Source organism: Hemitrygon akajei, chromosome 22, assembly GCF_048418815.1.
Source record: "Hemitrygon akajei chromosome 22, sHemAka1.3, whole genome shotgun sequence".
NCBI lineage: Eukaryota > Metazoa > Chordata > Chondrichthyes > Myliobatiformes > Dasyatidae > Hemitrygon > Hemitrygon akajei.
In genome coordinates this window covers 57,600,147-57,626,299 of record NC_133145.1, presented here as the reverse complement: position 1 = coordinate 57,626,299, position 26,153 = coordinate 57,600,147, and the positions used below count along the sequence as shown (strand labels likewise).

Sequence of the window (26,153 nt, the reverse complement as noted above, 5' to 3'; positions counted from 1 at the left end):
TTGTGTAAATAAAACTATCATTTTAATTAACAAAGACACTATGAGATAACTGCAATTGCAGCTTTGTAAAAAATCAATGATACGTAAAAGGATAACACAATGGGAACCTACAGCTCCATCTGAACCAAGATATTAACTATTTCAACTTTGCTTATATATATATATATATTTAATGTAACTCAGTTTTCCCCTCTATATTTATTTTTCATTGGACTGCAAATTTCACATCTGCTAAATAAAGTCCGGGGTTCCGCTGGGTCCTAAAGACTGTCGCTCTGATCCAGGTTAAATAAAGGACTTGAGCATCCACGTTTTTTGGTTTCCATGGGGGGGTCTTGGAACCAATCCCCCGCGGATAAGGAGTGCCAACTGTATTATGTAAGTACATATACAGTATGTCACCCTGAGATTCATTTTCTTGTAGGCATAATCAATAAATCTAAAGAATAGTAACCATAACAGAATCAGTGGAAGACCACACCAACTTGGGTGTTCAACCAGACTGCAGAAGACAACAAACTGTGCAAATACAAAAATAATAAATAGATAGATAGATAGATAAATAAGCAAGCAAGCAATGAGTATTGAGGTCATGAGATGAAGAATCCTTGAAAGTGAGTCCATAGGTTGAGGAAACATTTCAATGATGGCGTAGGTGGAATTGAGTGAAGTTATCCTCTTTGGTTCAAAAGCCTGAAATACTTCAAACTAAACACTTACAAACAAAATCAATTCTGAGGTCACCATTACCCAAGCTGTTTATTCTGTAATGGAATGGATCCACAAGAGGGAAAGAGGTATGCAGCACCATCATAACACATCTCATAGAATTACTAAATACTTACAGTTCAGAGAAAAGCCATTCTGCACAACACACCCAAGCCATCCTTCCCTCAGTAGCTAATATTCCCATACAGTAATAGGCTCTATTGCTGGGAAATTCAGATGAAATAGCAATAGTCTACTGTCCCTGATGGCATAACAGAAAGCAATTGGTACTTTTTCAAAGAACAACAGGTTGTTCTCCAGTGACCCCCCTCAATATCGATCCCTCAACTACATTCTTAAAACCTTCACTTCTCAAAATTGAATTTACATTTTTGGGAAATTGTTTTTCACAAATTCCTGTTTTTTTTCCTGCATTATGCCAATTCATTAAAAAAATACCAACTACAATATCATTTGTCTCTAAGGAGAGTAATGTCCTTTCCATTGCAACATCTAAGTACATCCTGCTCCCTTTCTGCTGAATACTTACCCAACTTCCTTCGAAAGAAAAGCATGTTATTTCAGCCATATATGAATGGTATCAATTTCCTTCCCCCCAAAAAAACCCCAATTCATTAACATTTAATGCAGAAAAGTACAAAATCCCTCAGTTAACAGAGGGATGAAATTCATTACATTTCTAATAGCTCTTTTATGGGTAGGAAGTGCAAGGTTTCATCCAGTTACATGTGGTTCCTACAGTTATTTCAAGTAAACATTTAAAACAGTTTCTAAAAAAGACAGGAAATTTTATTTAATCACATCTGTTCCAAAAAATAATAAGGGAAAAAAGAGCTTTGCTGAAGGTGGCCAATGTACCAAAGTGTAACTCAAACACAGGAACTTTTAGTTTCAACTATTAAAGTGCTACTCCTAAATCACACCAAGCTTCCACCTTTTCTCTGCCTACTACTAGAAATATTTTTAAAACCAGCTCATTAATTAACAGTAAACATTACCCAAGTTGGAGCACAATGCCATGCCACATCCAGCTTTCCAAGTCTATGATCACAGCCGTGAATGTTGAAGTTTATTGTCATTCAACAGTACACATGTATACCACCAAGTGAAACAACCTTCTTCCAGACCAGGGGTTCCCAACCTTTTTTATACCATGGACCAATACCATTAAGGGGTCCATGGATCTCAGGCTGGGAAAACCCTACTCTATACTAATGTGCGCAATATAACTTACTCAACACACTAGTCGTATTATCCCAAATAAGTTAACAGATAAAGTGCATATATGACACAAATTAAATGTTGCTACTGGTGCTCCATACGTGATGAGACCTGGCTGGTGGCAGGAACTTCAGTCGACTCATGGCCTGGGCAAAGAAGCTGTTTCCCTTCCTAACCGTCCTTGTCCTGATAGATACCTTTTGGATAGGTATATGGACAGGAAAGGAATGGAGGGTTATGGGCTGAGTGCGGGCCAGTGGGACTAGGTGAGAGTAAGCATTCGGCACAGACAAGAAGGGCCGAGATGGCCTGTTTCCGTGCTGTAATTGTTACATGGTTATATAATGCTACGGTACTTCCCACCTCAGAACTGCTCAACATGAGATAGCTAATGGAATAAAAGTTTTTTTTAACTAAACTTACAACTATGTTTAATAAATATCGGATTTGATCACTGCGCAAATACTGGTAGCGAGGTCTGCACTTATTAGACCATTACTAATTGAGCCTCATCAAATGCTCGCTGGACCGATCATAGGAGATTTAAGAGTAGATGGAAATGTAGAGTGTCTGGAGTTACATGTGGGTCCGATTAATTTAAATTCATCGGGCCTCTTTACTGGTAACTTTACTGGGGGTGGGGGGGGGGGTCTTTTTTACACCTATTATCCCAAATGGTCAAAAGGCAAAAAGTGTGTAAAAAGGGGAGAGTAGGGAAAGGGTAAGCATTGAAAGAGGAGAAAGGAATAAGCAGTTGAAAAGGAGGGAAAACAGGACAAGTATTTAAAAGATGGGAAGGAGGAATGCAGTCTGAGACAAGTAGTTGGTAGAGAGGAATTGGCTAACGGACAAGCATTTCAAGTAGGGGGAAGAGAACAAAGACACATAGTTAATAAGGGAGGTATCAATTCAAACATTTGTGAGGGAATAGTACATTTGGATAAGCATTTAGAAGAGCGGGTGTGGCGAAGCAGGTGAATCTGGAACAGAGTTTGGGGTGAAAAAGCATTCAAGGAGGTGAAATTGTGACGAGCGTTTAAGGAGGTGGTAAATGTGACAAGCATTCCAAGGTGTAGGAGAGAATGGGGGAAAGAATTGAAGGGGGGAGGGTTGAGGTCAGGACAGGCATTTAAAGTGGGTGGAATAGATCGGGAAAGGCATTTAAAGTGGGTGGGAGAGATCAGGAAAGGTATTTAAAGTGGAATGGGGGGAGATCGGGTCAAATGTTTAACAGGATTAAAGTGGGGAGAGATCGGGCAAGCACTTAAAGTGAGTGGGGGGAGAGCGGGACAGGCATTTAAAGCGGATGGGGGAGATCAGGACAAATATTGAACAGGAGTAATGGGGAGAGAGAGATCGGGACAGGCATTTGAAGTGGATGAGGAAGATCGGGACAAACATTGAACAGCAGTAATGGGAGAGAGATCGGGACAGGCATTTGAAGTGGATGAGGAAGATCGGGACAAACATTGAACAGGTGTAATGGGAGAGAGAGAGATCGGGACAGGCATTTGAAGCGGATGGGGGAGATCGGGACAAACATTGAACAGGAGTAATGGGAGAGAGAGAGAGATCGGGACAGGCATTTGAAGCGGATGGGGGAGATCGGGACAAACATTGAACAGGAGTAACGGGAGAGAGAGAGATCGGGACAGGCATTTGAAGCGGATGGGGGAGATCGGGACAAACATTGAACAGGAGTAACGGGAGAGAGAGAGAGATCGGGACAGGCATTTGAAGCGGATGGGGGAGATCGGGACAAACATTGAACAGGAGTAATGGGAGAGAGAGAGAGAGAGAGAGATCGGGACAGGCATTTGAAGCGGATGGGGGAGATCGGGACAAACATTGAACAGGAGTAACGGGGGAGAGAGAGAGATCGGGACAGGCATTTGAAGCGGATGGGGGAGATCGGGACAAACATTGAACAGGAGTAATGGGAGAGAGAGAGATCGGGACAGGCATTTGAAGCGGATGGGGGAGATCGGGACAAACATTGAACAGGAGTAATGGGAGAGAGAGAGAGAGAGAGATCGGGACAGGCATTTGAAGCGGATGGGGGAGATCGGGACAAACATTGAACAGGAGTAACGGGAGAGAGAGAGATCGGGACAGGCATTTGAAGCGGATGGGGGAGATCGGGACAAACATTGAACAGGAGTGATGGGAGAGAAAGAGATCGGGACAGGCATTTGAAGCGGATGGGGGAGATCGGGACAAACATTGAACAGGAGTAACGGGAGAGAGAGAGAGAGATCGGGACAGGCATTTGAAGCGGATGGGGGAGATCGGGACAAACATTGAACAGGAGTAATGGGAGAGAGAGAGATCGGGACAGGCATTTGAAGCGGATGGGGGAGATCGGGACAAACATTGAACAGGAGTAATGGGAGAGAGAGAGATCGGGACAGGCATTTGAAGCGGATGGGGGAGATCGGGACAAACATTGAACAGGAGTAACAGGAGAGAGAGAGATCGGGACAGGCATTTGAAGCGGATGGGAGAGATCGGGACAGGCATTTGAAGCGGATGGGGGAGATCGGGACAAACATTGAACAGGAGTAATGGGAGAGAGAGAGATCGGGACAGGCATTTGAAGCGGATGGGGGAGATCGGGACAAACATTGAACAGGAGTAACGGGAGAGAGAGAGATCGGGACAGGCATTTGAAGCGGATGGGGGAGATCGGGACAAACATTGAACAGGAGTAATGGGAGAGAGAGAGATCGGGACAGGCATTTGAAGCGGATGGGGGAGATCGGGACAAACATTGAACAGGAGTAATGGGAGAGAGAGAGATCGGGACAGGCATTTGAAGCGGATGGGGGAGATCGGGACAAACATTGAACAGGAGTAATGGGAGAGAGAGAGATCGGGACAGGCATTTGAAGCGGATGGGGGAGATCGGGACAAACATTGAACAGGAGTAATGGGAGAGAGAGAGATCGGGACAGGCATTTGAAGCGGATGGGGGAGATCGGGACAAACATTGAACAGGAGTAATGGGAGTGAGAGAGATCGGGACAGGCATTTGAAGCGGATGGGGGAGATCGGGACAAACATTGAACAGGAGTAATGGGAGAGAGAGAGATCGGGACAGGCATTTGAAGCGGATGGGGGAGATCGGGACAAACATTGAACAGGAGTAATGGGAGAGAGAGAGATCGGGACAGGCATTTGAAGCGGATGGGGGAGATCGGGACAAACATTGAACAGGAGTAATGGGAGTGAGAGAGATCGGGACAGGCATTTGAAGCACCGGGACGTACACATCACACACGGAGCTCGGCCTGGGCTGAGCGCTGACAACAAGGCCCACCGGAGGCCGTACAACCGTGCGGGGGAACCGGGTGACGGGACGGACGCCTCTCACTCACCAGCCATCGCACCAGACCCTCACCATCCGCTTCCTCTTCTCGGGCGAGGCGCTGTCATGCGAGGCCACGCCGTTTCTGAACATGCTGCCGGCTCAATGCGGTCACACACCCACACACACCCGCCTAGGCTGCCGACCGAAGCCGCAGGAGACACGCCTCCCCCCGGCCCCGGCCCCGGCTCCGGCTCCCTCCCCGCTCGCACCACCCACTCTCGGCCAATCGGAGCTCGCCCCGCCGCCGGAAGTGACGCAGGTTGCGGGGGAACGGCGAAGGCCCCACGGACAGAGCGATAAGGCAAGCCGCAGTCGGCGTGTAAAATATTCAGCGGTTAATAATGGGATGTATGACGGATGATGAAAACCAACCACAGCGCACGTCACTTGCTGACAGAGTCAGAACTAAAGTGAGCGGTTGACTGATGGTAGAACCAGCCAATCAGCAACTGGTACGTGCTGCGGGTGCAACCCCTCCCCCCTGCAGTGATTGGTGAAGCCGGCGAGTCGCCGGGAAGCTTCAAATTTGACGTCATAACAGACAAGGCGCGCGGTCATGACTGACTGACAGCAGAACTAACCAATTGTAACCTGGACGTTTACGAATAGGACGAATCGCGTCAGGGAATCTGCTCTGGGGGCGGGTTTGGGAGAGAGCCGCGAAGAATGGAATCCGCCAGGTTCAAGAAAGTAAGTTCAACGTCCTTGTTGCCTTCGACACAAATACTCCACGTAACCCCAGTACCCTGATGGCAATGTTTTTAATGTGGTGGCTGCTCCTTCGGTTGGTTTTAAATCTATTTGATTTTAAATGAATACTCACCATCTGCAGCTTGTACAGTATTCTTAAGGCCGTGTTTATAATCTGCATCAGGCAGTTACTGAAAGAGAAGCTCTTCGTAAATCGTAGCATTAAAGCTCGGGTTCGTAGCTGGCATATCTAAAGGCGATGGGAAAGGATTGGGTAAAATGTCTAGGAGGTGCCTGACTGGATGTTTTTTTTAACTCTTGAAAATCAACGAGTTGTTTCCATTACGCCCATTCCATTCCATTACCTGGACAAGCCGGCGAGCACTGTGAGGATCATGTTTTTTGAATTCTCCAGTGCGTTCAACACCATCCGCCCTGCTCTGCTGGGTGAGAAGCTGACAGTGATGCAGGTGGATGCTTCCCTGGTGTCATGGATTATTGATTACCTGACTGGCAGACCACAGTACGTGCGCTTGCAACACTGTGTGTCAGAATGGTAAGCAGCACTGGGGCTCCACAGGGGACTGTCCTGTCTCCCTTTCTCTTCACCATCTACACTTCGGACTTCAACTACTGCACAGAGTCTTGCCATCTTCAGAAGTTTTCTGATGACTTTGCCATAGTTGGATGCATCGGCAAGGGAGATTAGGCTGAGTACAGGGCTACGGTGGGAAACTTTGTCACATGGTGTGAGCAGAATCATCTGCAGCTTAATGTGAAAAAGACTAAGGAGCTGGTAGTGGACCTGAGGAGGGCTAAGGCACCGGTGACCCCTGTTTCCATCCAAGGGGTCAGTGTGGATATGGTGGAGGATTACAAATACCTGGGGATACGAATTGACAATAAACTGGACTGGTCAAAGAACACTGAGGCTGTTTACTAGAAGGGTCAGGGCCATCTCAATTTCCTGAGGAGACTGAGGTCCTTTAACATCAGCTGGATGATGCTGAGGATGTTCTACGAGTCTGTGGTGGCCAGTGCTATCATGTTTGTTGTTGTGTGCTGGGGCAGCAGGCTGAGGGTAGCAGACACCAACAGAATCAACAAACTCATTCGTAAGGCCAGTGATGTTGTGGGGGTGGAACTGGACTCTCTGACGGTGGTGTCTGAAAAGAGGATGCTGTCCAAGTTGCATGCCATCTTGGACAATGTCTCCCATCCACTCTATAATGTACTGGTTAGGCACAGGAGTACGTTCAGCCAGAGACTCATTCCACCGAGATGCAACACTGAATGTCATAGGAAGTCATTCCTGCCTGTGGCCATCAAACTTTACAACTCCTCCCTCGGAGTGTCAGACACCCTGAGCCAATAGGCTGGTCCTGGACTAATTTCCACTTGGCATTATTTACTTATTATTTAATTATTTATGGTTTTATATTGCTATATTTCTACACTATTCTTGGTTGGTGCAACTGTAACGAAACCCAATGTCCCTCGGGATCAATAAAGTATGTCTGTCTGTCTTGCCTGTCTGTACATCCTTTGAGGTTGTTAGAATTTCCGTACTTTGGCCAGAGAAAATCCTCAGCAACATACTGGAGGAACTCAGCAGATCAGACAGCATCAACAGAGGGGCTGACACTTGAGGAATGTAGCTCATTGACACAAGCTACGTATTTCAATGTACGTGCAATATATAAAGCTAATCTTTAATCTTGTTTACTTTGCTCTTGCTCCTTATCCACAGTTTAATTTGAACCTCTCCATTCTGATGAAACATACTGACGAAACATCTGTTGCTCCCTTTATTGATGCTGCCTGACCTGCTGACTATTTCTAGTATTTCCATTTTTATTTCCAGTCCCTTCAGACTTAGACAGATTAGGGGAATGGGCAAAGAAGTGGCAAATGAAATACACTGTTAGGAAGTGAATGATCATGCACTTTGGTAGAAAGAATAAAAGCACAGACTATTTTCTAAAAGGGGTGAAAATTCAAAAACCCAAAGGTTCATTATATTATCAGAATATGTATGGAGAACACAACTCTGAGATTTGTCTTCTCCAGATAGCCATAGAATATAGAAAACTTTAAGCAGTTGGAAGACGTCAACCCCCTCGCAAGAAAAGAAAAAGAAACAAATACTCGCAAACCCCAAACATCCCCAACCCTTCCCTCAAACAAAAGCTAACAGATTACCCAAGTCCCCAGCCCGCCAATCCGGAACATGAAAGAATGGGTGAGAACTCGAGAAAACCATCGAACTGAAAGAGGCCAATACGTACTACAGTCCAAATCAGAAATCTCAGAATTTCGATAACCTCTTCAAGAGCATCACGACCTGGTGACCTTCCAACAGCAGTGACTCGAGCTGGCGGCCCCAGCGAGAATCACTTGCTTTCCTCTGCCTTTGCCTCAATGTTTCCATCTACCTTGATGCTTTAATTGGGGAGAAAGGTAGTGTGATCAACTACATCTCTGAGCTTCTCCTCGTGGTAGCTCGTGCTCGCATTTCTCCCCTGGAGGCTTCTTGGGGACAGCAGAGCGCTAGCTCACCCGATTGAACTACAGACTGTAAGTCACAGGCTTCAACAGTTTCTAAAACAAAATTGAGATAAAAAGAATAAGTAGAAGACATAGAAAAGCTGAAATTACTGACTGTCTAGATGATATCATCCAAAGTGCAAAGGGACTTGGGAGTCCTTGTGCAGTATTCCCTAAAGGTTAATTTGCACATTGAGTCGGTGATGAGGAAGGCAAATGCAATGCTAGCATTCATTTTTTTTTATAGAGGACTAGCATATAAAAGCAAAGATGTATACCTTATAAAGCGCAGGTGAGGCTTCCCTTGGATTATTGTGAGCAGTTTAATATCCCTTATTTAAGATAGGATGTGCTGTCATTAGAAAGGACTGAGAGGAAGTTCATGAAAATGATTATGGGAATAAAAACTTTATCATATGTAGAGCGATTAATGGCTGTGGGCCCTTACAGGAGTTTACAAGAATGAGGAGGGAAGTCCATGGCATGTTGAAAGGCCTGGATAGAGTGGATGTGGAGAGGATCTTTCCTTTGGTGGGGGAGTGTAGGACCAGAGGGCACAGCTTCAGAGTAGAGGGATGTCCATTTTGCATGGAGATGAGGAGGGATTTCTTTAGCCAGAGGGAAGTGAATCTGTGGAATTCATTGCCACAAATGGCTGGTGAGGCCAAGTCACTGGGTGTATTTAAGGTGGAAGTAGATAGGTTTTTGATTAGTCAGGGCATGAAAAGTTACAGGGGGAAGGCAGGAGAATGGGGTTAAGAGGGAAATGGATCGGCCATGATGAAATGTCAGAACAGACCCAGTGGGCTGAATGGCCTAATTCTTTTCCATGTCTTATGACCTTAATGGTGTGATGGCAGGTCTTGGCCTGAAACATCAGTTCTTTATTCCTCTCCATAGATACTCCTGACCTGCTGAGTTCCTCCAGCGTAGCAGCTCAGTTACTATAGATCTCGAGCATCTGCAGAACCTCTTCTGTTCTTCATTAGGAATTCTAGTTGGCTCCATTTATTTCATTGTTTCATGCCTTACAGCAGGATGTATAATTTTTTTAAGGGATTCAACATTCTGAAATGTTATGTTAAACTAGGAATGTTCCAATCTGATTTGATTACTTTGCATCTCTGTGTTGTTGATCAATGTTGTTGTCTATTCTTTCCTGAAATATGAAAAGGTGCAAACTTCAGATTGAATTCCCATCCAAAAGAATAATTTTTGAAAGTAATGTTGTGCAGTTAATGACTTAATTCCACTCTGTTACTGTTAAGGTGTATTCTGGAGTTAGGGTATATGGCAAATATGAACTGCAGCAACCAATCTTCAAACCTGAATATGGATTGTGGACTGAATTTATTGGAGAATAAAGTTGCATTGTTTGCTGTGTGGCCAGAACGATGTGGCCAGCCTTGTGTTTGCTATTTGCTATGTATCCAATTTATTGGCCAGAATGTAATCTCTGTATTGTCTCTGTACTATTGAACGCATCAGTGCCTTAAGAATGTAGCTAACAGTGAAAAACCAGCCTTATATTTACTATGTATCCAATTTATTGGCCAGAATGTAATCTCTGTATTGTCTCTGTACTATTGAACGCATCAGTGCCTTAAGAATGTAGCTAACAGTGAAAGTAAGCATGTAGAGATAACGGTGGTAGACGGGATTGTTGAGTGGTGTGATGGTATGGGGACCAGTCAAAGCCAGGAAGGGGGACACGTGTTCCAAGGAGTAGACTAGAACAAGTATGGGCTACTGAACAAAAATACTGGTGTTGAATCGAGAAGCTAGTGTGCTGGTGATAAGAGGATATGCTAATGTAATTGAGATAAGAAAGTACTATAAAGAATACTGTGAACTAGGACTCGGCGGGCAATTAGTGACATGTTCATTAATTGTCTCAGCTTTTGTTTGCAAATAAAGGCTTAAACTTCTCGAAGAATCTTCTGCGTCTCCTGGTCATTTCAAGAAACCATGACAAATTCAAAATGCAGCTCAGAACAGTAAATTGCAGATCAGGACACCCAATTAATTGATATATGTCTGCACAGGCATGAATGCAATGACCTCTCCATTGCATGAATACAACTCAGAGACCACAGTCATTAACAGTCATCTTGGGCGGTTATCAGGCAGCCTCTCCCTCTCTCTCCAGTGACTCCAAAGGCTTGTATATATGTGTCACCCAAATAAGATACTACTTTATATCTACGAACTGCATTTCAGATTGAATTCATGCAAAAGATCAATGTTTGAAAATAATAGTTGTGTAGTTTGTAACTTAACTCCACTCTGTTCCCTCTGTCACTCTTTATTCCAGGAATTGATCAGTAAGTTGTTGTACTTCTATTTTACAGACCAGAAAACAAAAGGTAAGGCCTTATTTGATTTAATGTGGAATATGTAGAATAGCTTTTATAGGAGTGTTACATAACTGTAAATGCTAAGTTTATATGCACCCATTTAAGAAATAACATTGTGGTTAAAATGCTAAAATCCATTTTGTGCAATGTTTTGTGGCATTGTAGCACAAAGCTTGAAGACCACTTTGCCAAAGAAAACCTCTTCCTTTTCCCACTGCCTCAGTAAAAAAGCAGGCAGTACAATCAAAGATCCCAGCCTCGCCGGACAGTGGTGGGGAGGGCTCTAACAGCAATGGACTGGGCTGTATCCACTACATTTTGTAGGGTTTTATGTTCAAGGGTTTTGGTGTTTTCATACCAGGCTGTGATGCAGCCAGTCAATGTACTCTCTACTACCTGTCTATACAAGTTTGTCACAGTTTTAGATGTCATGCTGAATCATCACAAACCCCTAGGGAAGTAGAGGCGTTGCTGTGCTTTCTTCATAATGGCACTTAAGTTTTGGGCCCAGGACAGATCCTCTGAAATGATAACAACAAGGAATTTAAAGTTGATGGCCCTCTCTAGTTCTGATGAGGACCTCTGGTTTCCTCCTCCTGAGGTCAATAATCAGCTCCTTGGTTGAGAGGTTGTTGTTGTGGCACCACTCAGCCAGATTTTCAGTCTCCCTCCTACATGCTGATTTGTCACCACCTTCGACTCGGCCAATGGGACAGTGGAGTCATCAGCAAACTTGGATATGGCATTGGAGCTGTGCTTAGCCACGCAGTCATAAGTGTAAAACGAGTAGAGCGGGGGCTAAGCACACAGCCTTGTGATGCACCTGTGCTGATGGGGATTGTTGAGGAGATGTTGCCAGTCTGAACTGACTGGGGAATATATGACCCAAAATTCTGGAGAAACTCAGCAGATCAGGCAACATCATTTATTTACTGAGGCTCAGCGTGAAGTAGGCCCTTCTGAGTCATGCTACCCAGCAATCACCCAATTTAACCCGAGCCTAATCACAGGACAATTTACAATGACCAGTTAACCTACCAACCGGTACGTCTTTGGACCGTGGGTGAAAACTGAGGCACCCGGAGGAAACCCATGCAGTCACTGGGAGAACATTAAAAACTCCTTACAGGCGGTGTGGGTGTGTTTTTTGTGTGTGGTATTCTGGATTTCTTGTGTTTATGAATATATGCTGTTATCAGAGATGGATTTCTCTCCCTGTCGTGGGGGAATAAGATTTTTTAAAGTCCTTAACTACTTAATCTAACATTGTCTGTTTATTTGCAGTCAGTGGTGATGCTGTCATCATTATGTGTGAAATGATAAAGCTATTTGTTCTTGGTAAGTTTGCACAGTAAGTAATTGTGTACAGAGAACTGTTATACTTCATAGAATTTGCCAGCTCAGGATGCAATTACATGATCAGAATTGGGTTTATTATCATTAAAGTTATTAACTTAGCAGCAGTTAACAATATGTCATAATAGCAGTGCAATATGTGATAATGTAGACAAAAAATCAATTACAGTAAATATATATAAAATAGATTTAAAATGGTGCAAAAACAGTAATATTATATATTTTTTAAAAAGTCGGGTGGTGTTCAAGGGTTCAATGTCCATTTAGGAATCATATGGCAGAGGAGAAGCAGCTGTTCCTGAATCGCTGAGTGTGTGCCTTCAAATTCTGTACCTCCTTCCTGACAATAACAATGAAAAGAGGGTATGCCCTGGTTGATGGAGGTGGGGGGGGGGGGGGGGGGGAGGGTTGTTAATGATGGACATCACCTTTCTGACACACCACTCCTTGAAGATGTCTTGGGTATGATGGAGGCTAGTATCCAAGATGGAGCCGACTAATTTTACAACTTTCTGTAGCTTCATTTGGTCCTATGCAGTAGCCACCCCCATACCAGACAGTGATGTATCCTGATAGAATGCTCTCCACAGTACATCTGTATAAGTTTCCGAGTGTTTTAGTTGACAAACCAAATCTCTTCAACTTCATAATGAAATATGTACAACAAGCTGGAAGAACTCAGCAGGTTGGGCAGCATCGGTGGAAACGAGCAGTCAACGTTTCGGCCCAAGACCCTTCGTCAGGACGGAAGAGGGAGGGGGCAGGGGCCCTATTAAGAAGGTGGGGGGGAGGGTGGGAAGGAGGCGGCTGATGGGTGTCGGGTTAAAAAACCAGAAGAAAGATCAAGGGTTGGGGGAGGGGAAGCAGGGAGGGGATAGGCAGGAAAGGTGAAGGAGGAATGTAAGGGGAAAGCACTGTGTAGTAGAAGAAGGCAGAATCATGAGAGAGGCAGTTGGAGGAGGCAGAGTGAAACTGGGATGGGTGAAGGGAGAGGGAGGGAGGGAGGGAAGTTGGAGAATTCAATGTTCATGCCAAGGGGCTGGAGACTACCCAGACGGTATATGAGGTGTTGCTCCTCCAACCTGAGTTTGGCCTCATCATGGCAGTAGAGGAGGCCATGTATGGACGTATCCGAATGGGAATGTGAAGCAGAGTTGAAGTGGGTGGCAACCGGGAGATCCTGTCTATTGTGGCGGTCGGAGCAGAGGTGCTCGACGAAGCGGTCCCCCAATCTGTGTCGGGTCTCACCGATGTAGAGGAGGCTGCACCGGGAGCACCGGATGCAATAGATTACCCCAACAGACTCACAAGTGAAGTGTTTCCTCACCTGGAAGGACTGTTTGGCACCCTGAATGGTGGTAAGAGAGGAGGTGTAGGGACAGGTGTAGCAATTACGCTTGCAGGGATAAGTGCCAGGTGGGAGATCTGTTGGGGGGGGGGGGGGGGGACGTGTGGACCAGGGAGTCACGGAGGGAACGATCCCTGTGGAAAGTGGAGAGGGAAAGATGTGCTTAGTGGTGGGGTCTTTTTGAAAGTGGTGGAAGTTGCGGAGGATAATATGCTGGATCCGGAGGCTGGTGGGGTGGTAAGCAAGGACAAGGGGAAATCGGTTCCCGTTTGTGGTGACGGGAGGGTGGGGTGAGGGCCCAAGTGTGGGAAATGGAGGAGATGTGGGTGAGGGCATTGTTGATGATGGCAGAAGGGAAACCACGATCCTTAAAGAAGGAGGACATTTGCGATGTCCTTGAGCAGAAAGCCTCATCCTGGGAGCAGATGTGGCGGAGACGGAGCAGCAACACCTCATAGACGGTCTGGGAGACACCTCATAGACGGTCTGGGTAGTCTCCAGCCCCTTGGCACGAACATTGAATTCTCCATCTTCTGGTAATTCCCTCCCTCTCCCTTCCCCATCCCAGTTTCACTCTGCCTCCTCCTCCAGCTGCCTATCACCTCTCTCATGATTCTGCCTTCTTCTACTACCCATAGTGCTTTCCCCTTACATCCCTTCTTCACCTTTCCTGCCTATTCCCTCCCTGCTTCCCCTCTCCCACCCCTTAATCTTTCCCCTGATTGGTTTTTAACCTGACACCCACCAGCCTTCTCCTTCCCACCCTCCCCCCAACTTCTTTATAGAGCCCCTGCCCCCTCCCTCTTCAGTCCTGATGAAGGGTCTCGGCCCGAAAAGTTGACTGCTCATTTTCACGGATGCTGTCCGACTTGCTGACTTCCTCCAGCTTGTTGTACGTGTTGCTTTGACCCCAGCATCTGCAGTGTACTTTGTGTTCATAATGAAATATAGCTGTCGTCTTGCCTTCTTTATAGCTTCATTGATATGTTGGGACCAGGTTAGATCCTCAGAGATCTTGACACCCAGGAACTTGAAACTGCTCACTCTCTCCACTTCTGATCCCTCTATGAGGATTGGGTGTGTTCCTTTGTCTTACCCTTGCTGAAGTCCACAATCAGCTCTTTTGTCTTACTGACGTTGAGTGCCAAGTTGTTGCTGCGACACCACTCCACTAGTCGGCATATCTCACTCCTGTACGCCCTCTCATCACCATCTGAGATTCTACCAACAATAGTTGTATCATCAGCAAATTTATAGATGGTATTTGAGCTCTGCCTGGTCGCACAGTCATGGGTATAGAGAGAGAGCAGAGCAGTGGGCTAAGCACACACCCCTGAGGTGCACCAGTGTTGCTCGTCAGCGAGAAGGAGATATTATCACCAATCTACTAAAGTAATCTACTAAAGATTACTAAAGTAATTTGGTTTGACTGAATGGAATGATTTAACCAAAAATATATGCCAATATAAAGTGTCATAGCTTCACAGAGCTCTGAAGTAGAGATATTGACCCTTCGGTCCAACTCATTCTGGCCGAGCAAGCGGCTTTTCACTTTGGAATGACAAAATATGAGAAGCAACTTGATAGTCATGGAGGCGTAGATAGGATTCACAGCAGCACCATGTTCTCATGGTGGCAGTGGGCAATGCTATAGGATATCCGTTTACGGTGAGTGGGGGATAGTTTAGGGGAGATGTCAACAGTAGGGTTTTTGCACAGGAAGTGGTGGGTGCCTGGAACAGACTACCAGGGTGGTGGTAGAGGCTCATACAATAAGGGTGTTTAAAAACCCCTCAAGACAGACACATGCAAGTTTAGGCTGTGTGGGAGGGAAGGGTTAGATAGATCGTGGAGTATGCACAACATTGGTGGCCGAAAAGCCCATACTATACTGTACTGTTCTATGTTTTAATCCCATTTGCCTGCATTTGTCCTATATCCCAAATATTTTTAAAATGTTGTAACTGTACTTGCCTCAATCACCTTCCCTAGCAGCTCTCTCTATTTACCCAACACTGTGTGGAAAACCCTGTTACTCAGGTCCCCTTTAAGTCTTTCCGTTCTCACCTTAGGGTTCCCCTACTGTGACTGTCACCATCTATACCCTTCATAATTTTATAAATCACTCTAAGGACACCCCTCAGCCTCTTTCATTCCAGAGAAAACATCCTAGCTTATCCAATATTTCCACCTTCTTATTCTGGCTTCCCGCTCACTTCCTTTCCAATCCTGATTACTGGTCTAAAAGGTTGACTGCTTATTCCTCTCCATAGTTGCTGCCTGACCTGCTGAGTTCCTCCAGGAAGTTCCATATAACTCAACTTTACTAGTCCCAGCAGTATACTTATGGATCTTTTCTGCCCTCTCTCTAGCTGAATCACAACCTTTCTTTAGCTGCCATGTGTGGTTTAAACAATATTTTGTACAGGCAAGTAGAAACATTCAACGTGCATTTTAAAAAGTACAAACAAGAGAAAATCGGCAGATGCTGGAAATCTAAGCAACGCACACAAAATGCCGGAGGAACTGAGCAGGCCAGGCAGCATTGATGGAAGAGGGTAAACAGTTGATGTTTCGGGTCAAGACCCTTCATCAGGACAGGAGAAAGAAAGATGAGGAGTCAGCATTAGAAGGTAGCAGGAGGGGACGGAGAAACACAAGGTGATGGGTGACACCAGTTGTGGACTGAAACCAGCCTTAGGTGTTATCCCTAGCCAACGAGACAGTGGCTTCAAGGGGGGAAGCTTCTGCTGCAATTACACCAATATCAGCAACAAAGTTGTGTGTTTAAATGGCATTTTTCTTTACTTGTTTGTCCATGAGATGAGAATTAGGGTAAAAGTGGCCTTCTGTTATTCACTGGCTTATCCTGTCTTTCAGTTGATGCCATTTATTCCTTCCTTCAGTCTCTTTGTAATTTGAGAATTTTCTAAAAATCCTTATAACCTTTGCCATTCTGGTGAAAGATCAGTTACTGAAATGGAAGTTTAGTTTCTCTCTCCAAAGATGTCACTTGACCTGCTGAGTTGCTTTTTCTGTGTTTATATCCCTTTTCTGACATGTATATCTTGCTTTCTGATGTGTTGTCCGTCCTTATTTAATGAATAGCATGCTAGGACAGATACAAACTCTGTGCATAAAACAATGCAAGGCTGCCTTCCCAGTGAACCACAGGAATGTTCCTGCATTCTGGTAGTTCCACGCTGACATTGATAATAACAACTCTCTGCTTGATGTTTATTTCCAGTAAAGTTCTGATAATCCACCAGTCAGTAAAGCAGAAATCTGGGTGATTCAGTGTCTGACTGTCTGAGGCCCTAATTTCCCCCAGTGTGCTTGAAGCCCACTGGGACCCTAAACACTCATTATTCTAAACAAAGTCAGCTAAACACAAAGAATGCTGGAGGAGCTCAGCAGGTCAGGCAGCATCTCTGGAGGGGAATACGCAGTCGACATCTCGGGCCGAAACCCTTCATCAGGACTGGAAAGGAAGGGGGCAGAAGCCCGGTTGAGAAGGTGACAAGGGAAGAAGCACAAGTGAAGGTTCTCTGTGAATCTCCTGATGACTTCTCATTCCCGTCCTGACATGTCTGCCCATGGCCTCCTCTGCTGCAATGATGAGGCTAAACAACACCCCATTCTGTCTGGGTAGTCTCCAACCCGATGGCATGAACATCGATTTCTCTTAAGTTCTTCTTCCCCCAGCCCACTCCACCTCCCCGACCCCTTTTCCATTCCCCATTCTAGTTCTCCTTTGAATACTTTTCACATAGGCGACATGGGTAGAAATGTAACTAGTTATTTTAATCTAAGCTAAACTTAATTGCTGCCGGGATCTTCTGCTCGAATCCTGTTTCTCTGTAACACGATAAATGTGTCCTGTCTGAAAATGTCATTATCACCCAAACACACAACAAGAGGCCCCTGGTTGCAACCCACTCTTCCTTTGTGTCACCCTAGTCACCTCTCTAAAGGCCTTTGTCACTTTAGCCTTGCATCCCTGGGTGATGGCAAATCAGTCCCAGAGGAGTGAAGTTTTCTTCCAGTTCAACATTTATAAAAAAAACACAGCTTTAATCTTTGACTGTTACCAGCAACTCCCTTCATTTAATTTCTTCCCTGGTCAAAGTTGAATCAGAAAGCTTAATATTTAATCTTGATGTCTTCCATATCCCCTTTATCTTGATCTTCACTACTCCACATTTAATATCACTCCCACTCTCCCTGCCTGACACAGCACATGTTAAATTAATTTTCCTCCAAAGCTTTTAGAGAACATAGAACAGTACAGTACAGGAACAGGCCCTTCGGCCCAGAGAGTTGAGCCAAGCCAAATAAATGAGTCGTCAAATGGCCAACGAAGCTAATCCCTTATGCCCTAAAATGTCCATATCTTTCCATTTTCCTCGCATTCATGTGCCTATCTAAATATCTCTTAAAGTTCCCTAAAGTTTCTGCCTTTACCACCACTCCAGGCAGCGCATTCCAGGCACTCAACACTCTGCGTGTTTAAAAAAAAATCTACTTTGAAATGAACCCCTTTCATCTGAAATGCATTTCCTCTGGTACTAGACATTGAAACAGTTATACTTCAGTTAAGCTTATATTTCATCTTAATTCTTCCAACACCGTACCCCATCCTTTCTCTCATAAGCCTTAAAAATTATGATCCGAACTCCAATTTTCCATGTTGGTCATCATTCACTAGTGCATTTGTTTCATAATTCGCATACTTATATTTCAAAATTTGAAGTAAATGTATTATCAAAGTAGGTATAATTTTCTTGCAGACATTTACAGGGAAAATAAATACGATAGAATTTTATGAGAAACTAAAACAACCAGTGTGCAAAAGAAGACAAAGTGTGCGAATAAAAGTAATACTGAGAACGAGTTGTAACGAGTCCTTGAAAGTGAGTCTGAAGGTCGTAGAATCTACAATATTTAAGATCTCATTTGCCGTATTCATTGTCTGTATCTATAGCCTTGTGAAACCATTGTAGCATACAGAACATGCAGCACAGGAACGGGCTCTTCTGCCCACAGTCCTGTGTGTCTTCCAGATCTAGTTTACCCTCACCTCATTTCAGTCACTGTTCACTAGTTTAGGTCTTGGCCTGAAATTTCTTTGCACTGCTCTTCTTTTTAATCCATTTTTTCGCCTTTCACTAAGGTGCAGGTATTATCATAATATTCCCTCCGTGACTGTTTAAAATGGACTTTTTTTTTTGTTTCTCTTCGATGAACAGCCTTGTGATATAGTCTTAAAAGTGTAGTGTTTGTTGTAGTTTACAGATCCGAGTTTCCTCAGAAATCATTACTAATGTCTATCGTCACCAGAGTTGAGGGAGTTTTTTGTTCAGTATCTGTGTAAGTTCAGTGTGTATGCAGCAGTTATTTTTAATAAAAAAAATCTTTTCCCTGTTTGCATTGTATCCAGAAGCGGCAGCTCGAACGGCCAGGCAGGCTTCCTCTGAAAACTCTAAGGCAGCAGAGATTGACCATTTTGAGAAGGTTTTGCCCCAGCTGGTACGTAAATGATATGCACCAAAGCTTGCAGACTCTATGCTGCACAGAAAACTTGAAGTACTGTCATTATTTAAATGATAACTTGAGTGTGTTGGCGCGTGGGCAAGGCATCAGACTAGTAACCTGAAGGTCACTGGTTCGAGCCTCAGCTGAGGCAGCGTGTTTGTGTCCTTGAGCAAGGCACTTAACAACACATTGCTCTGCGACGTCACCAGTGCCAAGCTGCATGGGTCCTAGTGCCCTTCCCTTGGACAACATCGGTGGCATGGAGAGGGGAAGGCCTGCAGCTTGGGCAACTGCCGGTCTCCCATACAACCCTGCCCAGGCCTGCACCCTGGAAATTCCAAGCACAGATGGTCTCCATGGTCTCTCGAGACCGACGGATGCCACCAACTTGAGTGTAATGGACAGAGAATGGAACTATCTCTGCATACCATCTTACCACTTAATCTTTAGCCCATGTCACGCTGCTTATTGAATAGTCAGATTTGTCCATTGTGAAGGGGAATGGGGCTATGTTTATCTCCCATGTAAACACAATTAGCAGTTTCCCTTTGAGTAAAAGGAGCACATTCTTCATTCTACATTGAAGAAAGAGGGGAATCAAACTTTATAACTGAAATAGCTTTCAGAAGAGAAACTTGCAATTCAGTATCTGTGGCTTTCTTTTTAAAACAGCAAAATTGCTTATCTGATAAAATGTGTTAACGTTTCACAGGTTCTTTGTTCTTCAATTCAAGTTTAATTGTCATTCAACCATACATGAATACAGCCAAACAAGACCATGCTACTCTGGGGTTAAAGTGCAAAACATCGTACCAACAGTCACACACAGCACAAAGCACACATTGTACATACAAGCACGTGTAAGATAATCAATAAGATACAGCCACGGGGTTAAATAAGAAGGTTCCTTTTTACATTCAGTTTGGCAAAATGCACAAGGAAAATACAAATCACTGAATATTTCTTTGGCAGATGGTCTACCACTGTAAATCAGAGTTTAGTCCTAACACGATCCATTTGTTCACACACAGCTAATGGGAAGCAAAGTGTCGCAGTTGAAGGTTAGACAAAATCATTCCCTTGTGACTGTATCCTAGTGTTTAATTTCCTGTATTTCCCATCAATTGTCCTTTGTCAGTAAGCTGCAGATTGAAATGTCATGGTCAATCTATGCTCTATCTGCCCACCCACCCAACTATGTACCTACCTACCTACTCACTCTCTGTTATACACCCTGGAACAGCACCACCCAGCAACCCACCTATTTAACCCTAGCCTAATCACAGGACAATTTAAAATGACCAATTAACCAGTGCGTCTTGGGACCGTGGGAGGAAACTGGAGCGCCTGGAGAAAACCCACGCGGTCACGGGGAGGACTTACAAACTCCTTGCATATGGTGCTGGGATTCAACTCTGAACTCTGACGCCCCAAACTGTAATTGCGTTATGGTAACCACTATGCTGCAGTGATTGAAAATAGTCAAAAGGAGCAAGTAATGGCTTCATACTGAGTTTCAGTGACCTGCTAATGAAACGATAGAGGGAACTTCGGTGACGTTTGTTTATCGGGAAATGTGCGAAGATGCCTCTCATGAAAATGAATAAACAGCCTTAAGAGGAATCATCTGCATATCTGCTCAGGAATGGGACAAGGTTCAGTGCACAGAAATATGGGCCTCAGGTAGTTGCAGGTGTAATAACAATAAAGGATGCTATGGTAGCGTAGTGGTTTGTGTAACACTTTACAGCACCAGCCGTCAGTTTGGGGTTTGATTCCATCCGCTGTCTGTACGCTCTCCCCATGGATTTCCTCCAGGGGCTCCGGTTTCCTTCCACATTCCAAAGACCTACAGGTTAGGATTGGTGAGTCGTGGGCATGGCTACGTTGGCGCCAGAAATATGGTGACACTTACGGGCTGCTCCCAGCACAATCCTTGCTGATTTGACGCAAACAAAGTGTTTCACTGCATATTTCAATGGACTTCTGACAGATAGTATTGAATCTTTGGTAAGTAAGATTAAGATTGAAGAACCAGCTTTGGAGAAAAGATATCATTCTGGAAAGTTTGATTCATAATTTAAATGTTCATATTGTTGCGTATAATTTTCATATTCCAGCATATTTTCTGGAATTGCAGAGCTTGTTGATTTTTCCTCATTGTTTGGTATAATAATTGGCCGGCCGGTGGCGTAGTGGCATGCGCTCCAGACTTCGAGGCAAGTGGTCCTGGGTTTGAATCTGGCCGGACCCTTGCGTGCTTTCCATCTGTGCTGGGTTGGGTGCCGAGCTAGTAATCTGGCCTCTTTTATTTAAAAAAAAAGCAGACAAAATTGCTAAGCAAACAGCAATGTTGCTGCCTGATGTGCCACAAGGCACAAGAACAACAACTAGTACAATATACTCTCAATGGCCACTTCATTAGGTACAGCCATACGCCTGCTCGTTAATGCAAATATCTAATCAGCCAATCATGTAGCAGCAACCTCATGTATAAAAGCATGCAGACATGGTCAAGAGGTTCAGTTGGGACATCAGAATGGGAAGACATGTGATCTAAGTGACTTTGACAAGGGAATGGTTATTGGTTACTATAAGTAAATCAGAACAATGGAAAAGGTATGACAATATAAACCTGAGACTGTACGGTTACAGCTAGCAAGAAGTGTTCTTATTTAAAGCCCAGAGAGGACCTTAAAGTTTTCACATTATCTGTGTGTTTAAAAATTTGTTTGGTGAATGAATAATTAGAGAACACATAGACTTACTAAAGAGTATAGAAGCTGAGATTTTCTTTCACAAGATCTATCATGAGTGTTTAATAATAAATTCTGCCACTACTTAGAGATTGATTAGATGATTAAGCAATATGACATCACAGAATTAGAATACTTTGTCTAGTCGAGTACGAGTCAAAGAACACTACGGCACTGAAGTACATTGGCCCATCCAGTCTGTGTCTGCCTAGTCTGATCGACCTGCACACGGACCATCGTCCTCCAAGTTCCTCCATACTTTATGCTGTGATCGCTATGAATCTTGGCCTGGTGCTGGTCCAGTGTAGGTAACTACACCGGAGTAAACTGATGTTTCTTCCCTCATTCAGATTCAGGAATTGAGTAGAACACATCCAGCAGCTGGCAGGCTCGATCCTTGAGCCACGCTGAGGATTTTCAGAATCAGGTTTATTATCATTGACATACACTTGGCCACTTATTATGTACCTCCTGCACCTAATAAAGTGGTCACTGAGTGTATGTTCAAGGTCTTCTGCTGCTGTGGCCCATCAACATCAAGGTTCAGCATGTTGTGTGTTCAAAGATGCTCTCCTGCACACCACTGGTAAGTGTGGTTATTTGAGTTCCTGTCAGATTAAACTAGCTTGGCCATTCTCCTCTGACCTCTCTCATTAACAAGGCGTTTTCACCCATAGAACTGCTGCTCACTGGATGCTTTTGCGCCATTCCCTGTAAACTTTAGAAACTGTTGTGCATGAAAATCCCAGCAGGTCAGTAGTTTGTGATACTCAAACCACCCTGTCTGGCACCAACAGTCATTCCATGATCAAAGTCACTTGGATCTCATTTTTTCCCCATCCTGACGTCTGGTTTGAACGACAACTAAACCTCTTGACCATGTCTGCAAGCTTTTATGCATTGAGTTTCTCTCATATGATTGGCAGATTAGATATTTGCATTGATGGGTAGGTGTACAGGTGTAACTAATACAGAGGCTACTGTTTTGTGGCAGCAGTACAGTGTAATACATAAAAATTACTATAAATTACAATAAGAATACATAATAAATAAATAGTGCAAACAGAGAGTAAAATAGTGAGATAGTGTTGGTGGCTCCCCTACCATGGGAAATAACTTCGTCATATCTCATCTGTTCAGGCCTTTTAACATTTGGAATGTTTCTATTGGATCCCCCTTCATTCTCCTTAATTCCATGGAATACAGCCCAAGAGCTGCCAGATGTTCCTCGTACGGTAACCCTCTCATTCCTGGAATCATTCTCGAGGATCTTCTCTGGACCCCTAGAAGACGAGGGTCCTTTATGATGGATCCCACCTTCCTGAGGCTTCTCCATTTGAATGGTGGGGAGGCTAGTGCCCATGATGGAGTTGGCTGTGTCCACACCCTGTTTTTCTGATCCTGTGCATTGCCCCCCACCCATACCAGACAGTGATGCAACCAGTTAAAATGCTCTCCACTGTGCATCTGTATAAATTTGCTAGTCAATGGTGACAAACCAAATCTCCTCAAACTCCTAATGACAAGCCAGTGGTTATATTTCTTCTTCATAATTGATTCAGTATGTTGGGCCCAGGAAATGTATTCTGAGATGTTGACTCCCAAGAATCTGAAACTGCTCACCCTTTCCACTGCCGATCCCTCGATGAGGACCACACTATGTACTCTGCTGATTTTTCCCCATCCTGAAGTCTACAGTCAATTCCATGATCTTCCTGACGTTGAGTGCAATGTTGTTGTTGTGACACCACTTGGCCAGCTGATCTATCTCACTCCTGTACCCCTCCTCAAATAGGGTGCTGCAGAAAGCTAGCGATTCCTGGAACGTGGAGGTGAGTATCAGCCAGAGCTCTCATCGTGATTATTATGTGCCTTCTACAGCGACGTTAGATTTGGCTGGGGCTCCTCCACTTTGTTTCATGCACAAAACCTCACCCTGACCATCACTGTTCCTTCTAAACTACATGGTACGCGGCTGCGCAATAACTGAAATGCTGCCGCACACATAGCCATTGTTGCTGTGTCGCTGGAATTTTCTTAACATTTAACCAATTATAGTGCTGTGCAGTTTTCAGACCGTATAAATAAATTCCTGCTAGGAGCAATGGTTGGTCCGTGCAGCTGTAAAATAAAATTGGAAGGAACGTCGTATCAAAGCCAGCAATGATAGAATTCAAGGAAATTATTGGAACACACTGCGCAAGGTTAGAATCAGAATCAGGTTTAATATCACTGACATGCTGTGAAATTTGTTTTGTAGCAGCATGACAGTACAATACATAAAATATGTGCTGGCCGGTGGTATAGTGGTATCAGCATCTGATTGCGAGACGAATGGTCCTGGGTACGAATCCATCCGTGCTGGTTGAGTGTCAAGCTAGCAACTTGTCCTCGTAAAAAAACAAATGCTAAAGAAATGGCAAAGTTGCCACCCGATGTGCAGAGAGGAACAACAAAGTAAAAGATGCTATATATATATATAAAGAGATAAGAGCTAGATAGATAAAAATTAAAGCTGTGCAAAAATAGTGTTCATGAATGGGTTAATTCTCCATTCAGAAATCTGATGGCAATGGGAAGAAGTTGTTCCTAAAACATTAAGTGTGTGTTCTCAGGCTCCTGTGCCTCCTCCCTGTGAGTAGTAATAGTAGGTGATGAGGGTCCTTTTAGAGGCATCGTCTTTTGAAGATGTCTTCAATGTTAGGAGGGTTTGTACCCATGATGGAGCTGGGTGAGGTTGCAGTCCTCTGCAGCTTTTTCAGATCCTGCGCTGTGACCTCTCCATACCAGATGGTGATACTCCAGAAAACACGAAACACTCTGCTTGAGGGTCGCAGTGAGGTCTGGATACAGGTTTATTCACACTAGGGTTGAACTGATCTGATGAGCTGGAATTTGTCAGAGTTTGACTACCTTGCAGTGGTGTATAGGAAATACAATGTGTTCTATATTTATTTCCCCGTTGAACTGAAATGGTCCACCCCATGATTAAAATGAGTCCAACTTTCACTGTAACTAATTTAAAACATTTTCTTCTTTCAGCTGCTGGATTTCTAGGATCCGATGCTTCCAGCAGGTGGCGCTGATTCTACAGCACAGAAGTACATACAGCTTGGAAACAGGGGCTCTCTTGGCCCACCTCAAACCTTTACATCAAAACAAGATTGTCATACTACAGAAGCTACTATCACCACTTGTAGTACTGAGATGATCGTTCTTCCCGGGTTAAATTTAATGTATATCTTATGTCATGTTTATTCATTAATATATTCATAAATATATCTGCTCAAATCTATTTTCCTTTTGTGTATTTTGAAGGAGCAATATTGTACCACAGCAGAACAGAATGGGCATTCTTGTCTTTAAACTATAGAGTTTCAACCTGTCGTTCCCAGGTGGATCAACTTCTTTTAAATAAAGGTACTGTCTTACGTCAATGGGTTAGAAAAAGCTTTGAAGACCAGCCAAAATTCAAGAAACGCTAATTCATAGTGTGTTAAGCATTCAAAGACTTGAGAACTCAAGGTTCACAGTACATGAAACCATTAAAGCTGGAAAAGAAGACTAAGTAAGTAATCTGGATATCAGTATTGTTGATTGCGTGCCTTTTATAACCAGAACATGATGTACATATATTAGAAGCAGAAGCTAATTGTTGTAATTTGTACTTGGCTCTGTTTTGAGTTTGAGGAACTTATCACTGATTGTGACCTTTTTAATACACGAGGTTTCAAATGATCATTAAGTAAATCACCATTTTCTGAATGTATTTCCTAATTAAATGAAAAATAGGAAGAACTTTGTACAGTGGGGTACACTTTCCATCTAAATCCTCGCATTGTTCGATAAACAGACTTGGAGAACTTTTTGTCTGGGGAGTTAAAAGAATTGAAAGAGGTTTTGCATGTGTTAAAAGCACAGTGAAGATAAAGTAACAAAATGAATAAAATAATGGAAATAGAGGGATGGAAGACATTAATTATGGGTTTTACTTTGAGGGCCTGGAATAACTTGCAGAAATTCAGGGAACTTTGGAGCTAATGAATGAGAAGCTTTAATATTGGTGTTCTGAACCGGAGTGGATAACTTCAATCACCACTACGACCTACAGACTTGCTTTCAAGAACTCTTTACAACTCATGTTCTCAGCATTACTTTTATTTACAGTTTTTCTTTTGCATAGTCTGTCTTTATGTACAACTTTTCATAAATTCTATTGTATTCTGACAGGCTGCAGCACTGGT

The 26,153-nt window shown here is 43.9% G+C and overlaps 2 protein-coding genes across 2 annotated transcripts in view; one reads left to right on the top strand and one right to left on the bottom strand.

Moving 5' to 3' along the window:
- The window catches only part of pcyt2 (phosphate cytidylyltransferase 2, ethanolamine), a 42,873-nt gene extending 37,339 nt beyond the window's left edge, over nt 1-5,534 (bottom strand). The window contains exon 1 of the mRNA XM_073026316.1: nt 5,328-5,534. Within this exon, the coding sequence (XP_072882417.1) occupies nt 5,328-5,410 (83 nt within the window). The 5' untranslated portion in view covers nt 5,411-5,534. The remainder of the gene's footprint in view (nt 1-5,327) is intronic.
- A 47-nt stretch (nt 5,535-5,581) lies between these two features.
- On the top strand, nt 5,582-25,869 carry cenpx (centromere protein X). The gene is made up of 5 exons (XM_073026319.1): nt 5,582-6,010; nt 10,872-10,923; nt 12,199-12,252; nt 19,059-19,147; nt 24,952-25,869. The coding sequence occupies exons 1-5, from the start codon at nt 5,987-5,989 to the stop codon at nt 24,964-24,966; spliced, it is 234 nt and encodes a 77-aa protein (XP_072882420.1). The 5' UTR covers nt 5,582-5,986; the 3' UTR covers nt 24,967-25,869.
- The last annotated feature ends 284 nt before the right edge of the window (nt 25,870-26,153 follow it).